This window comes from Triticum aestivum, chromosome 1A (genome assembly GCF_018294505.1).
Source record: "Triticum aestivum cultivar Chinese Spring chromosome 1A, IWGSC CS RefSeq v2.1, whole genome shotgun sequence".
Classification (NCBI taxonomy): Eukaryota; Viridiplantae; Streptophyta; class Magnoliopsida; order Poales; family Poaceae; genus Triticum; species Triticum aestivum.
Window position 1 is genome coordinate 523,015,721 of NC_057794.1, and position 15,664 is coordinate 523,031,384.

At 41.5% G+C, this 15,664-nt stretch overlaps 1 protein-coding gene across 2 annotated transcripts; it reads left to right on the forward strand.

Moving 5' to 3' along the window:
- The first annotated feature begins 617 nt into the window (after positions 1–617).
- On the forward strand, positions 618–4,144 carry LOC123062808 (probable magnesium transporter NIPA6). 2 transcript variants are annotated; one of them, XM_044486488.1, is made up of 9 exons: positions 618–1,065; positions 1,174–1,230; positions 1,328–1,418; positions 1,523–1,683; positions 1,770–1,897; positions 2,011–2,148; positions 2,952–3,044; positions 3,366–3,486; positions 3,582–4,144. In XM_044486488.1, the coding sequence occupies exons 1-9, from the start codon at positions 894–896 to the stop codon at positions 3,707–3,709; spliced, it is 1,089 nt and encodes a 362-aa protein (XP_044342423.1). In that variant the 5' UTR covers positions 618–893; the 3' UTR covers positions 3,710–4,144. The 2 variants fall into 2 exon arrangements, with proteins under 2 accessions (XP_044342423.1, XP_044342418.1); XM_044486483.1 differs by having other exon boundaries at positions 619–1,065; positions 3,579–4,144.
- The last annotated feature ends 11,520 nt before the right edge of the window (positions 4,145–15,664 follow it).

The following is a 15,664-nucleotide window of genomic DNA, read 5'->3' on the forward strand; positions in this document are numbered from 1 at the left end:
GACAATGTGGCCATCAAGCCCCTCGACCATGGAGATAGTAAGTTTTGCTTCTTGTTGCTTTGCATGTTGGTCAATTCATTGACTCACTCAATGTTGCAACTTGATAATCATCATGTTGTATAGTCTGGACGCAATATCATGTTGTACCATAGGACCGAGGGCAGACCATTTTATGCTTTTACATTGTTGAGGAAGCTCAAGTGGAACTATGTGTGGGATAACATGTGCCGGTTCTGACTCTAGTATCGTTGAATTTGGAATCAATGAATACGAAAAACCTGTTCAATATCTTGTTATCTCGGTTGTAATATTTACATTTGAACTATTGTTGTACCAGGGATATTTGCATGTTACTTATGGATGAATTGTGTTATTTTCTGTAACTATTTTGAGTGTCAGAGTTGGATGGCCGTCCCCGCATCAGTGTCCGCGAGCTGGTCCAGATCAGTCCGCGGACAAAATACAATGTCCATTTCAGGGGTCAACATTAGAGATGCCCTAACATAGTTTGTGTGAGGAAGGAGAAGAACACTATCATCCGATTGATCCGTTTCACTAATGATGAAGGAAACTCCATCTAAGATAAAATTCACATTCACACGTCAAATACAAGTCTCGTTTCGTCTCGTTTCCAAGTCCGTCCGTCCCATCCCGTCGGCCTCCACCCTGTCCTGTGCCACTGGCCAATCAGCTCCGCCCCCTCATCCAAGAACCCGCACGCAGGAAACAAAATCCTACGCGCCGGAGCCGTCCGAGAACCCGCATCCCATTCCCATCCCCCGCCCGTCGAGGTCACTGTACAGGAGGAGGAGAAGGAGCTGCGCGGTGTCGGGCCCATCCGATCCGGCCGCCGGCCGCGCCGGAACCAATCTGAGGAGCTCGCGATCGCGGTCATGGAGGGAGGGATGGGGGGCGGAGGAGGCGGAGGCGGGCCGCAGGAGCTGTCGGCGGACAACGTGCGCGGGATAGTGCTCGCGCTCCTCTCCAGCGGCTTCATCGGCTCCAGCTTCATCATCAAGAAGAAGGGCCTCCGCCGCGCCGCCGTCTCCTCCGGCATCAGCGCCGGTCCGTCCCTCCCTCCCTCCCTCTCGACGCCGTCTCTTTCTTTCTTCAGAGTTTTTTCAGTCCTCTGAAAATGTCCTCTGTTTTTTCCCTTTTTTGCCTCCTGTGCAGGGGTGGGTGGGCACTCCTACCTGCTGGAGCCCCTGTGGTGGGTTGGCATGATCACCAGTAAGCTCCCTTTCTACAAGTCCTAGTGTACCAAACGTCCAAACCGAGCTCAATTCTTAGCTTGGTCAAACCAAATTATATCTTCTTCTCTTCTCAGTGATCGTGGGAGAGATCGCCAATTTCGTGGCCTACGCCTTCGCCCCCGCGGTGCTGGTTACTCCTCTGGGAGCACTGAGCATAATCGTCAGGTGTGCACCACAGACACCACAAGCCGTGGTTTTAATCTGCAATCCTGAGATTCATATGTGACGCTGAAGGTGTGTTTGTTCTGCTGGTGTTCTTCCTTGTCCAGTGCAGTGCTGGCCCATTTCATCCTGAACGAGAGGCTGCACGCGCTGGGGGTCCTCGGCTGCGTGATGTGCATCGCGGGGTCGATGGTGATCGTCATCCACGCGCCGCTGGAGCAGGAGATCACGTCGGTCAAGGAGATATGGCACATGGCAACGCAACCATGTGAGAGTTGTTAACTTGTTATCATGGGTGCCATGTTTTAGGAAGTGCGATCTAAAATGTATTGTTTTCTTCATGCTCCTCTGCAGCTTTCTTGCTATATGTTGCTTCGGTTATAGTCCTGGTCTCTGTGCTGGTGTTCCATTTCTCTCCTCTATGGGGGCAGTCGAACGTGTTGATCTACACCGCCATTTGCTCTTTGATGGGTTCTCTTTCGGTAATGTAGCTCGCTTTTAACACCAGTTTCTGATGTATAACAGTTTATATGCGATCACCGAGTTTTTATTTTAACCTTCGTGTCGAAGGTTCTGACCCGTTCTCCTTACGCAGGTTATGAGTGTTAAAGCTCTTGGTACATCCTTAAAGTTGACTTTTGAGGGGACGAATCAGTTAGCATATCCTGAGACGTGGTTCTTTATGCTTGTCGTGGCTATTTGTGTGCTGACACAGATGAATTACCTCAACAAGGTTTGTTTGAGTGCACTATGTATATTCAGTAATCAATTAATTATAATTTGTATCCTTATGCTAAATGCCATGAAGCAACAGCTTTTCGAAGATTGATTCATTAGTACCCCCTCCAGTTCTTTACAACTTGCTTTGGACATCGAAAGTGTCTCCAAAAGTCAATTTCGACCACTAACTTTTATTGCAGTATATTAATACAACCCGACATTATTATGATATACTATTATTATGCTAGTACCTTGCAAAACAAATCTACTCATATTATTTTCATGCCCCATCAACATATTTTAGAAGATCATCGGCAGTCAAAGTTTCAGAACTCTGTTGTATGTTCAAAGCAACATGTTTTGCAGAACTGGGAATATGAACATCAAATTTGAATGCTTGAACTATCCCTGAAGCAATAGAGATAACCGCACTATATTTTAACTTCTTTCATGATAAGTTCAAAGTGTTGTTGCTCTTCAGCTCAAGTTATGCCAATATATTTGTTCATTAGGATAATGACTAGGGAGTTTCATACTGTATTCAAATAATTGCTCCGTATGTTCATTTTGTCATTCTTCTCAGCAACCATAGATATCAAAAGAGAAGAATCGGAGGATTATGATAATTGCTTAGGGGTATATTGTTTGTGCATGTAGGAACCTACTTAAACATGTTTTTCTTAAGAATTCTGTACCAGCCTTAATTTCTAATTTCATATCTGTATTATATTGTTATGGCCTCTTCTGTAACCATGTTCATTTGCAAGTTCTACCGTATTGGCAGCCTCCAGTGTAGTAATTGTTACTTGTTTGCAGGCACTTGATACATTTAACACGGCAGTTGTATCACCAATTTATTATGTGATGTTTACATCATTGACAATACTCGCAAGCATCATAATGTTTAAGGTAAAATTTTGTTATGTTCTGCCGTTCATCCCACAAAAGGTGTGAATTGTTTATTAGGTAATTATTGGCACCACTTGGAGACACTTGTTGCCATTGTATCTCGTCCACACCTGAAATATAGTATCCTAAGCTACTGGGACTACAGCTTAGCATAAGTTTTGGCTTACTCCGTAGCTCTATCCTGCAACAGTTTAGTAATGCCGAGAGCAACCTTCAACACAATGTCATGCTCTGCTAAGCACCACTATGTTGGCATATTAAATTTTGTGAAAAAAAGCATATGAGCCGAACTTCTTACTGTATCATAATGATAAAATGCAGGATTGGTCTGGTCAGAGCCTTGGAAGCATTACTTCTGAAATATGTGGCCTGATTGTCGTGTTGTCTGGTACCATTTTGTTGCATGTCACCAAGGATTACGAAAGGATCCCTCAATCGAGAAGTATGTAACCCTGACTGAACTTCCACCCTTTCCAGTCATATATTCAGATTTGCTTTGATCCATGATCATGACTCTATTGTTTCATTGTGAAGTAGGCCTTTACGCACCGTTGTCTCCTACGTCGGCAACAAGATTGAATGGAGAACTACTGAGGCACGTTGAGGAGGATGTGAGGAGAACCGATGACGAAGAGAAAGTCTTGAGACGGCAGGAGATGTACTAGGCATTGGAGGGTGGCAGCGATGGATGACGGAGCAGCTGTGATCAACACATTGCCGGCCACTCCATTGTGTTGTGTTGCCTTGTACATAATTTGATATTGCAGAAGCTGGGAGATACGGTATCCGGGAGACGGCGGAGTTTCACCAGATAGGATCTGTGCACAGATTGTTGCCAAGTTTTCTTTTCCTCATCGGCAACTTTTGGTTTTTGTTTTTTTGAGTTTTGTCCACGGCATTTTTCCTCCTCTTCTTCTTGTACTGTTTGAGTTTGTTGACTTGTTTGGAGCGATCAGGCAGAGCTTTCATGTATCTGAACTGTGAATCTTGTACATCCTGTTAGCGCCGTTCTTGTAGAATTCCGATTTTCGGCTTTTGTTTCACCGTCACCCTTGTTTGAGGATAACCAATAATTTGTCCAAGAAAAAGATTTATGATCAGTTTGGAACATGGATCTTTTTTTACAGTCTCGTTTGAGACTTTGCAAGATGGAATTATGTTTCCTGATTTCTGTGGGATGTGGGTTATCAAAAGGGGCGTGCTACGCGTAAAAAGATCCGCCGCCTCGCGAGCCGTCCAATTCGTTGATGGAGCTGTCCGTATTGTTCTTTTTTTATTTTCACAATAAGACTTTTGTTGCGGAATTTTATATTTCTGCAACAAAAATATTTGTGACAAAACATTCTCTCTAATTTTTGCAACAAGGTCCTTGTTGCAAAATCCCCTCGTCTCTAATTTTCTGCAACAAAAGTCATGTTGCACAACCTCCTCTTTTTCTTTTCTATATTTTTTGCAACAAAACCCATATTGCAAAACCTCCTCTTTTTAATTTCCTGCAATAAGACCTGTGTTGCACAACCTCTTTTCTCTATTTTTTTACAACAAGACCATTGTTGTTGTGAAGGCATCTCCGCCGCATCTAATATTCTGCAACAAGGCCCATGTTGTAAAAATTGCTACAACATCTTCGGCCGCTCGCGCACTTGCGCAATCGTCGCTCACTTCATTTGGTTCTGCAACAACTCCGTTGTTGCAAAAAGAAGACGAGAGAAGCGTGTGTGGTCCAGTATGTTGGATATGTATGTGGCTTTCAACATTTATTCAACATGGTAATTATTTATTTAACTCAATGTGGAATTACTTGTATTATTAATGTTTGTGATGGGGAATAACTGATGCGGAATTTCACTCGAGGAAGTAATACTCGAGGTGCCGAGGACGACTGTGATGGAATACAGTAAAGGAATTAATAGGGATCAACTCTACTGTAATTTATATGTACGTACGTATTTTTTCCGGGACATCACATGGTGGAAGAGCTGGGTTTGTTTTGCAGGATCGGCTCTGCAGGCTGTTGACCCACATGATTAAGATTGAAAGTTGATCTCGCATTTACAATCTAATCATGGCACATGACTCACACATGTGTTCTAGGGACTACTATATTTAGACTCAGAAAACTGGCATGTTTTATCGTGGTTGGTAACATTGCACAGGAGTCATACGGATCTTTCCGGAAACAGGTGAATAATAAAACATCTGGAAGTGGAGTCTATAAATAGGTCCCTACCCTCTAGCATCAATGTGCATTGTGAGCGGCACCACAGATAAGGTAGAGGAATTAAAGGGTAGACCGTATAATCCACAATTTCCAACATTGGTATCTTGAGCAGGTTCGATCGCGGTTGCCCTAACCGGAATCGCCGCCATACGATCCATTCCGCTGCCAACTCTGCCTCTACCGCTGGTTGCTACTAATCGGATGTTGACTCCGCTGATCTCATTGATTTTGATGCGAAATCTCGCATGGCCTTTTTCCCCGATGGCATCGATCTGCCGTCGCCGTGGTCTCATGCGCGCACCGCATGGCAGCTTCGCATGCAACTGATGCGCGTGGAATCAAGAAGGAAACAAGATTCGGCTACATGTTGTGCTAATCTCATCTATTACAGGTGGCCGAAGCAGTTGATGCGCGTGGAATCAAGGTTGGATTTTTTTAATGCACATGAAGCCTAGGGTTCCGTGCACCTGTATTTTAATCTTTTTGTGAAAGTAAAACGAGAGAGAGGAGCAAATGATAATCCATCAGTCTTTATTGATGATAGAAGTGGGTTATCTATACCCAGGCGGAAGTACACATGGTGTTTGGCGGTCAAGTAAACACATAGTTACTTGAGAGCCAAGCAATTACGTAGTTGCCTTGAGAGCCAAAGAAGTACATGGTTACTTGAGAACCAAGCAACCTATCTAACAATTAACTTAATCTTAATTAGCTTAATCAATAAGCAACTATTATATTCTTAACACTCCCCCTTGTACAACGCCTCTTCTTTGGTACATCCATCATCTTGACAAATTCTTTGAACAATCTTGAATGTCTCCTCCAAAAACCCTGTGGGGAAAATATGAGGAGAATAGTGCAGATATGTTGCTAAAACTCTTTTAAACCCAGTAGGAAAAATAATAAGGAGAAAACGATGCAACATATAATGATTATTGTCTCTTGATAACTCAGATGAGAAAAACCTTTGAGGAAGGTGAAAAATCATCGATGAGTTTAGAGAACAATTAATATATCTTGAGTACTTTCTTTAAAAACCCCGATAGGGAAAATAGAAAGTATGGCGTATAATCTTTGATAAGATATTGCCTCATTAAAACCCATTATGAGAAACTTTGATAGAAAACTCATAAGGGAAAAAAGTGTGATATGATATGCCATTGAAAACTCCTTTAAAACCCACTGGGAAAAAATATAAGGAGAAAATGTATGACATATACAGGCACTTGTGTTTATAGTGTCTTGTTAAAAACCTTTATGAGAAACCATTAGGGAAAACTCATGAAGGGAAAAAGAGTACAATATATGCAATCTTAGGATTGTTAATAGGTTATAGATTTTGGGAAATTACTCCCCCTGAACTTTGCAAACATGGAGAATGTGTAATACAAATTCCATTTATATGATCATAACATTATGAATAATCTGTAGGGTTTTCAAAGTATGTTGTTTTCATATAGTTTACTCACTTTCTATAATTCGTGAGGATAAGTAATTTTCGAGCAATGTACTTTACGATATAGCTCTTCATATAACCTGTAATCTTTGAGTAACACAAGTGGTAGCGTCTTGATAAATCAAGTTATGTGATTCTGATGAATCTGAACCATATGATTTGAGTGTGGTTAATCATTCTGCTAAACTATGCATATTTTGCAATGCTTTTAGATAAAGCAATTATGTCAGAATGATAACTAGAAATAGCCATTAAAACCCATTTAGATGACTTCCATATGAAGGCTATTCCCGCAAATTCAGTTATTGATATGGCATTGTTGGGATCAAAGAAAAAGCCAATATCATTATATTATATCATGGTCATATCTTGTATTTCCTGATGGAAATATCCAAGACTTATTGTGAGCTTGAGATATAAGCTAATATTTCTTATATGGACCATATACCTTTTGTTGGTATGATATATCCATATTGAACTTCTCATATATGTTTTGGATATATGTAGACTGATATGTATTCTTGAGAGAATGCTCAAGTTGTAAACTTAAGCTAAATTTGGTTTAATCCAAATTTCCCGTCTTGTGATAATTTTGTGCATGTTTAGGTCTTGTATAGACAGGTCGTCAATATACATTGAGGTGATGAAAGGAAATTAAATTTTGGATTCCTTTATTAAACATGTAAATAATCATCATTATTCGAGTAATCCTTTTGAAGAAGGAACTCATTTAGTCGGTAGTACCATATGATTTCCGACTATTTCAAGTCATAGAGTGACTTATGAAGTATTACGCAAAACTTGTTGCGATTTACTTTTGGATTCGGAAGTATAAGACCTTCAGGGACTTCAATAGAGATTTCCGAAATGAGTGACTCATATGAGTATGTAGTCATTGCATCCATTAACTGCATGGATAATATTATATTTTTATTGCCAATGATATTTAGTATCGAAACATAATTCCACTCATACCAAGAGGGTATGTTACATCATAATCGATGTCGGGTCTCTGCGTGAACCCTTTTGCTACAAGGCTCGCTTTCTCACCACCTCATTGACTTTGTTTATTAATGAGAAGTTTTTAATACTCCACACGGAAGATACTTATGAGGAGTAGGTATTACTGCAGTAAATACCACTCGTTTGCATAGCGAGTGCTATTCTTCATTACTTGCTTCCTTTTATGTGAACCAATATGAATGCAAGAGGCACTCTACCATGGATTTTGGTTCAGGGCCCAAAAGGTTTTAGCAATATTGAGAAGAAATATATGTCGACAAATGTAGTCTTTAGTTTATATGATTCTGATGGAATCATTGAAGTTTGTGGATAAAATATTTGTTCCATTTTAACTCCTTGTGATTTCCTTCAACAAATGGAGTCAAGGTGTTTCGATGTCCCGGCACCAAAACATGTGTGCACATTTATGTCGGGCTTTGGATTATGAGCATCCAGTGAGGTGTCTTTCAACTTGATGTTGAATTACATTTACTGGTTGAGGATTCGATTTCCTCTGTTTCCGCGGAAGTATATGAGAAGTTATATCTCGTCTTATCAGATTTTCTCCCCCTATTGCTCTCATTTGGGGAGAAGAGTAGTTTATCAGGTACCTCCACTCTTTTCGATACTTTAATGCAGGAATTTATAATTTAGTGACACCTTGTCATCAGTAAACGTATGTGGCAGATTTGCAATGTGTTGCAAATATATGATTCTCTAAACTTTCTAGTTCAGATTCTTTGAGTATGTGGATATAAGGATTGAATGTCAATAACATTTCTAATTTATTTCTCGGAATTCTTTGTGGTACTTATCTCCCCCTAATGCCGGAAAATATCCTTATTGCTGATGCAATCAGCATACGGGCTATGAATAATTTTGATTGACGGATAAATTGATATTCCTCACATAGATCCCTAATTTTCTGTGAGTGCCCATTGATGTACGCTGGAGTGGTGATATCGGTATGTAACCGAATTATCGCAGATGGGAAATACTTTGTTGATTTCCACATAGTTACTACAAGGGGGAAGTAGTATGATATGTAGTTGGTATGATTTAGATCATACTTACGGTGTGTAAGGCCGTATGTGTCCAGCAACAGGCTGGTAAATTTACAATTCTTTAAAAGTGGTCATGTAATTCATTTACTACCTTTGACAAGAAATTTAGTTAAACCATTCTGGGTATGTACATAGGGTACTAAATACAATCAAAAAATTCTCGTGAAATAAGTTCAATGACATTGTCCATTCAAATGGTTTTATCCTTTGTTCGGGAGAATTTGCTCTTACTTTGATAAGTTAATCAATTTATCGGGTAAGATTATGGTTGTGTGTGATAACACACACTTAAAACATTTTATGAGTGTGTATATGAGTACCATGAAGTGTCTAAATTACCCTAGATAATGGTTCAACATTCCACATATATCTTTTGAATGTGTTCAAGAAAGAATAATTGGCTCATTTAGAATTTTAAGGTGAGAGTTCCTTAAAACAGATTTCCCCTATGGCACATGTGGTGCACATATAATTTGATGATATGGGGAATATTTTGCAACTTGTTAAGTTGTGACCAACAGAATTGTCAAATAATTTTCTAATCAACTCCAAACCAGGATGGCTAAGGCTATCAAGCATAATATTTAATTCATTAATACTTAGAAAATCATTGTGTACGCAACAATATTGAGTACGAATTGAAACATACATACAAATTTCTCGAATATTGTATCCAATGGATATGATATTGGACATTTTACTACATGCAGTAGTACAAGTATATGCTAATAATATGTTGGGATAATTAGGAGATTACCCGAGGTCTCCGATATTCTTGAGTGCAAATGAGTTTATCCTCCATTTTTTGCACTAGATTGTGGTCCTCCTTTTGATGAAGATTCTGAGAACAATCCTTTACCAGAATCTGGTTGTTATTTGCAAATTTTCAAATTTATCCCATTGAACTTATTGGCCTTTTAATAACTTTGTGGTGTGGTTCGACCATATGTTTGAGGGTTTGGTAATCATAGGTACAATAGTTATATAACCACACATTTGACAAACTTGAGAGTTGTCTTTGTGATAGTTTGAAAACGATATATTCCCTATTAAGAGGTAATTTTGTCTTTGGTTGTCTATTATCCTCCACTTTACTTCGTATTCCTCATGGTTCTAGTTTGTGACAATTGTCTTGCATAGTATTCTCAGTACCAGCAAATATTTCAAATAATGGTATATGACCTGTTGGGTGAATCTGATGATTTTAAGAAATTCTATGTTTCTTCATCATGTAAAATTGTAGTACCATCATAAGAGGACATAAAGTGTATTAAGGCATCTCGACTAGATCTGCATATGGAAATATTTGATCACAGGATTTCAACTTGAAGTTGATTAAGTGACAGAATTGTGAGCAGTGGTAGACAAATGGGTGATCATCTGTTGTGTGCTCATAGTAACATTTTTCTCTAAAGGAAAATATTTGAGATGAATAAATATTCATCCATTATGTACTTAGTTTGATAACTATGTGATGTTTGTGATATATAAAATGCATATGTACATATTTGGCTAGAATAGCCATGTCATTTTTCCAACGTGGGGTTATGGTGGCAGCAATGCCACATGTGGAATGACTGATGTCATGAATCATCTTAAAATAAATACTCCCACCTAATCATGAATTTGTTGCATTTGGAAATGTCAAGCATGCGTTACATGAAAATACTCATGCATTTATTTTATTTAATATCTATGTATAAAATGATTTGTTTGAGAACAATCATATGGCCAAGCTGATCCTTGGTGAACCTGGGTGTATCCTTCAATACAACACATGTGATGAAATCATTGCTAATGTTTTGGACTTCACTCTTGAGAAAATATGTGACTTCGGAGTCACTGCCAAAACACACAAACTTTTCATGTTTATCATTGGTTAGTCACTATGACAGTATAACCACAATAAGATGTGGACCTTGCAACAGTGTTGAGACACTTATTTGTTGCTATAAATTATGGTATCCATCTTGATTAATGGGCGACACTACTATTAGAAATAGTGACATATCATAGGCTCAACTGCCATGTATTTAACCAATGTAATAGAAGGTAATTATCGGGGTATGCATACATTTGCGTAATTCTCTAAGACTTATTCAAGCAGAATGAGGCTTGGATAACTGATATTTGGTAGATAATACATGCAATATCTAATGATCATACATGAATTTACTATGATAGTAAATCATTTTAGTGAACAACAACAATTGCTTCAGAAGAGCAAATCTTGGAATAGCTGATGCTTTTTAACCATATGTGATGCTTTTTAACCATATGTGCAAACCTCAATTTATATAGGAGAACACTTTGAAGATAATCATGAATATGACCAATATGGTGTAGATCTCACAGTAATAGAAAACATAATCTGACTTTTGTCAATAGATGTTCATATCTCTATTACCTTATGCTATGCTATATTTAAGAAAATCACTTTGAAGGTAGTCATATGTCAGGATGACATGATGCAGACTTCACAATAGCAGTGGATAATCTGCAAAAGTTCACAGTAGATGCCACCAATACCTTGTGATTCTCGAATAAATTTTGGGTAGTTACATTAATATATTTGGAAGAGCACATTGAAGGTAGTCATCTTGCTAAAATGACAAGACGTAGACCTCACAGTATTGATGAATAATCTGCAAATTGTGCAGTAGATGTCATCATTATCTTGTGATTCACAAATAAACTTTGAGCTTGTCATATTAAGTATGACAATTTATAATTCTTATTAGAATTTCATTCAAATTTGCAAGAAAATTGATTTCTATTGCAAAATTGTAGTTGTTGTCACAAATCGCATGTAATGCTAGGGGTAAAAACATAGATGATGTCTTAAATTCCGTAGAAATAAGATCTTTGATATAAGCAAAATATTCTGTTTGCAATAGTATTACTGAGGTAATACATGTACTCCCTCCTTCCATCTATATAGGGCCTAATGCGTATTTCAAGACGACCTTTGACTATTGACAAGATTAATAGTACATGACATGCATAATGTGAAAAGTATATCATTGAAATCTACTTTCACATACGAATTTGGCGGTATGCGTTGTGTAAGTTGCATGTCATATATTGTTGCTCTAATATTTGGTCAAAGTTAGCTTCGAAAAACGTATTAGGCCCTATATAGATGGAAGGAGGGAGTAAATACAAAATTATACACATTCATGTAATATGTGAAGAAATGTGAGCTTCAAAAGGTATCTTTACATGATGCAAATTGATGTATGATTATTTTTTATGTCATTTGGATAGGACCTATGGTCTAGTCTGAACGTGTGTTGAAAAAACCGAGACTTAAAAAGTGAATAATAGTAACCTGAAGTTTAAAATCCTGAAAATAGTAAGCCTGAGGGCCGTATCATAATTTACAGGGACTTATACGTAGTCAAGATAAAGTCTGAGGACTTAATCAAACAATAGCAAAGAGGATAAGAATCCTCAATTCTCCTGTGCGGCTAGGGATTCACCCAGCCGTCGCTGCCGATTGCAGAACGACGGCACACCGCCTACGGCGAGCCGGACATCGACGGCCTCCGCGATCGCGCCTGGAGGCATCGCCGACCGGAGGGTGCCGCCTTGCCGGTAGAAGCTCTTCACGCCGCAGCCTGGTACAGGAGAGGAACCGCGTCATGGCTGGTCGCTCTGCGGGAGCCGCCCATCACGCGTGGAAGCGCATCCATGTCGAGGCCGAAGGCCATGGCTGCTTGGACCGCCGCACTATATGAACAAGCGCGCAGTTCCGCGTCCAAAGTAATTTAGAGGTATGAACATGACGAACTAAAGAAATACCATGTGGGTGCTTCCGTTTCTTGGTTTGGATTTTCAATCCATCGATCGTGGGTGCCAATTCTCATGTTCCTTCTTTCTATTTGTTCGTCTTTTCCTCTGCCGATGTCTCGCCGAGCGCCATCGAGGGCCATGCCTTGAGTTCGAGGTCGCGAGGATGCGAGTCGATGCTGCGTGTACAGGCGCAAACGGCAGACGCGAGCGCCACCGCGACTGATGTCGCCATCCGCGTTGGGGTTTGCTGCTTCACCGCAAAAACGCCGGATAGCGCCGGTGCAGCCCACGGCCGAGAGTTGCACGATGCCCTAGATGCGCGAGCGCCGCTGCGCTGCCCGTCTTTTCCTGTCGTTGGCCTAATCGCTCTCGGTTAGGGCAAAGTGCTGATAACGTGTGAAAGTAAAACGAGAGAGAGGAGCAAATGATAATCCATTAGTCTTTATTGATGATAGAAGTGGGCTATTTGTACCCAGGCGGAAGTACACATGGTGTTTGGCGGTCAAGTAAACACATAGTTACTTGAGAGCCAAGGAATTACATAGTTGCCTTGAGAGCCAAGGAAGTACATGGTTACTTGAGAACCAAGCAACCTATCTAATAATTAACTTAATCTTAATTAGCTTAATCAATAAGCAACTATTCTATTCTTAACACTTCTATGGCGCACGCCGTGCAGGACAGGCAACACACGTTGCTAGTCACGGAATTACTGCCTTGCCCGTCATCGCCGTCTACTTCAGCGCCTTGTTGATTCGTCCACTGTTGTGCGTCGGATCTAGGCATGTTATTCTACCTCCCACGTGCAATTAAGCACGGAATTGCTGGAGCTTTCTCAGCAGGCTACACTTGATCTGAAAGGCAAGATAAATTAATCAAGGATGCGTCTAGTCGGCGCGTGAGCGCAAGGGAGGTCATCCGAGTGGCCGGCTAAGAAGGAAATTACATGTCCACTCGTTAATCCACTCGTTAATAAAAGGGAAAGTGGTCAAATCCCGTGCATAAAGGACTGCTAATCAAGCATCCTCCCCGTGCATGCATTCTGCATTAAATGCAATCTCATTGTTGTCTTACTGTGTATTAAATTCAGATTTCCAAATTTTTAAAAGACAATATCTTTCAAACCGCGCGTCGGAATTAAGATCCATCTTCACCGTTGAATTCTTTACGATGAGATCTTCGAAACTAGATCCCGCATGGATATGCTTCGACGAAAAATTTTTTGTGCAATTTTGTCCCCGTTTTGTGCAACTGACTAGCCATCGATGTGCAACTACCTGATAGGGGTGTGCAACTTTTCTCATACACGGTAGACGTGCAATTTTCCTCTATGGTACATCCACCTCCAAACTGCCTCCTTCCAGTGAGATGTGCAACTTCATTTGTTGCCCAGGCCATGCAGTTTTCACTGGTGGTACCACCCCATACTACTCTCTAACAGTGAAATGTGCAATTTCGTCTGCTGCCCCGGTGCCCTGGCCAACTGCCTGGTAGTCGCCGCGCCTGTGCAGCCCCCACAACCGCGTTTGAGGGACTATCCTATAAGAATGTCACAACTCCACGCCACGCATGTGTGACTATGCACATAAGAGTGTGCAACTCCGTGGTCGGACGTGGGCACCTTCCACATCAATTCATGTCCAACTATGCAGACAAGATTGTGCAACTGTGTGGCCATGCCTGTGCGATTATGCCGGCGAGAGTGTGCAACTCCGTGGCCGGGCATGAGCACCTTCCACAAAAACTCATGTGCGACTATGCGGACGAGATTTTGCAACTCCATGGCCATGTATGTGCGACTGTGCCGATGAGAGTGTGCAACTCCGCGGCCATGCGTGAGCACCTCCCACGATAATTCATGTGTGACTATGTGGACGAGATTGTACAACTATGTGTTCATACATGTGCGACTGCGTCGACGAGAGTGTGCAACTCCACGACCATGCGTGAGCACCTCCCACGAAAAATTATGTGCGACTATGCGAACGAGATTGTGCAACTCTGTGGCCCTGCATGTGCGACTATATCGACGAGAGTGTGCAACTCCGCGGCCGGGCGTGAGCACCTTCCCCGGCAATTCATGTGCGGCTATCAGGACGAGATTGTTCAACTCTATGGCCATGCATGTGCGACTATGCGATGAGAGTGTGCAACTCCGCGGTCAGGCATAAGCACCTCCCACAATAACTCATGTGCGATTATGCGGACGAGATTGTGCAACTCTGTGGTCATGCATATGCGACTGTGCCGACAAGAGTGTGCAACTCCATGGCCATGCATGAGCATCTCCCACGATAATTCATGTGCGACTATGCGGACGAGATTGTGTAACTCTGTGTCCATGCATGTGTGACTGTGCCGACGAGAGTGTGCAACCCCGTGGCCATGCGTGAGCACCTCCCACGACAATTTATGTGCGACTATGCGCACGAGATTGTGCAACTCTGTGGCCATGCATGTGCGACTATACCGGCGAGAGTGTGCAACTACACGGCCGGGCATGAGCACCTCCCACGATAATTCATGTGCGACTATGCGAACGAGATCGTGCAACTCTATGGCCATGTATGTGCGACTGTGCCGACAAAAGTGTGCAACTCCGCGGCCATGCGTAAGCATCTCCCACGACAATTCATGTGCGACTATGCGGACGAGATTGTGCAACTCTGTCCGTGTGCGACTATGCCGGCGAGAGTGTGCAACTCCGCGGTCGGGCGTGAGAACCTCCTGCGACAATTGATGTGCGACTATGCGCACCAGATTGTGCAACTCTGTTGCCATGCATGTGCGACTGCGCTGACAAAAGTGTGCAACTCCGCGGCCGGGCGTGAGAACCTCATGTGAGAATTCATGTGCGACTATGCGGACCAGATTGTGCAACTCTATTGTCATGCATGTGCGACTGCGCTGACGAAAGTGTGCAACTCCGCGGCCGGGCGTGAGAACCTCCTGCGATAATTCATGTGACTATGCGGATCAGATTGTACAACTCTGTTGCCATGCATGTGTGACTGCGCCGACGAAAATGTGCAACGTTGCGGTGGGGCGTGAGAACTTCCCACGACAATTCATATGCAACTAT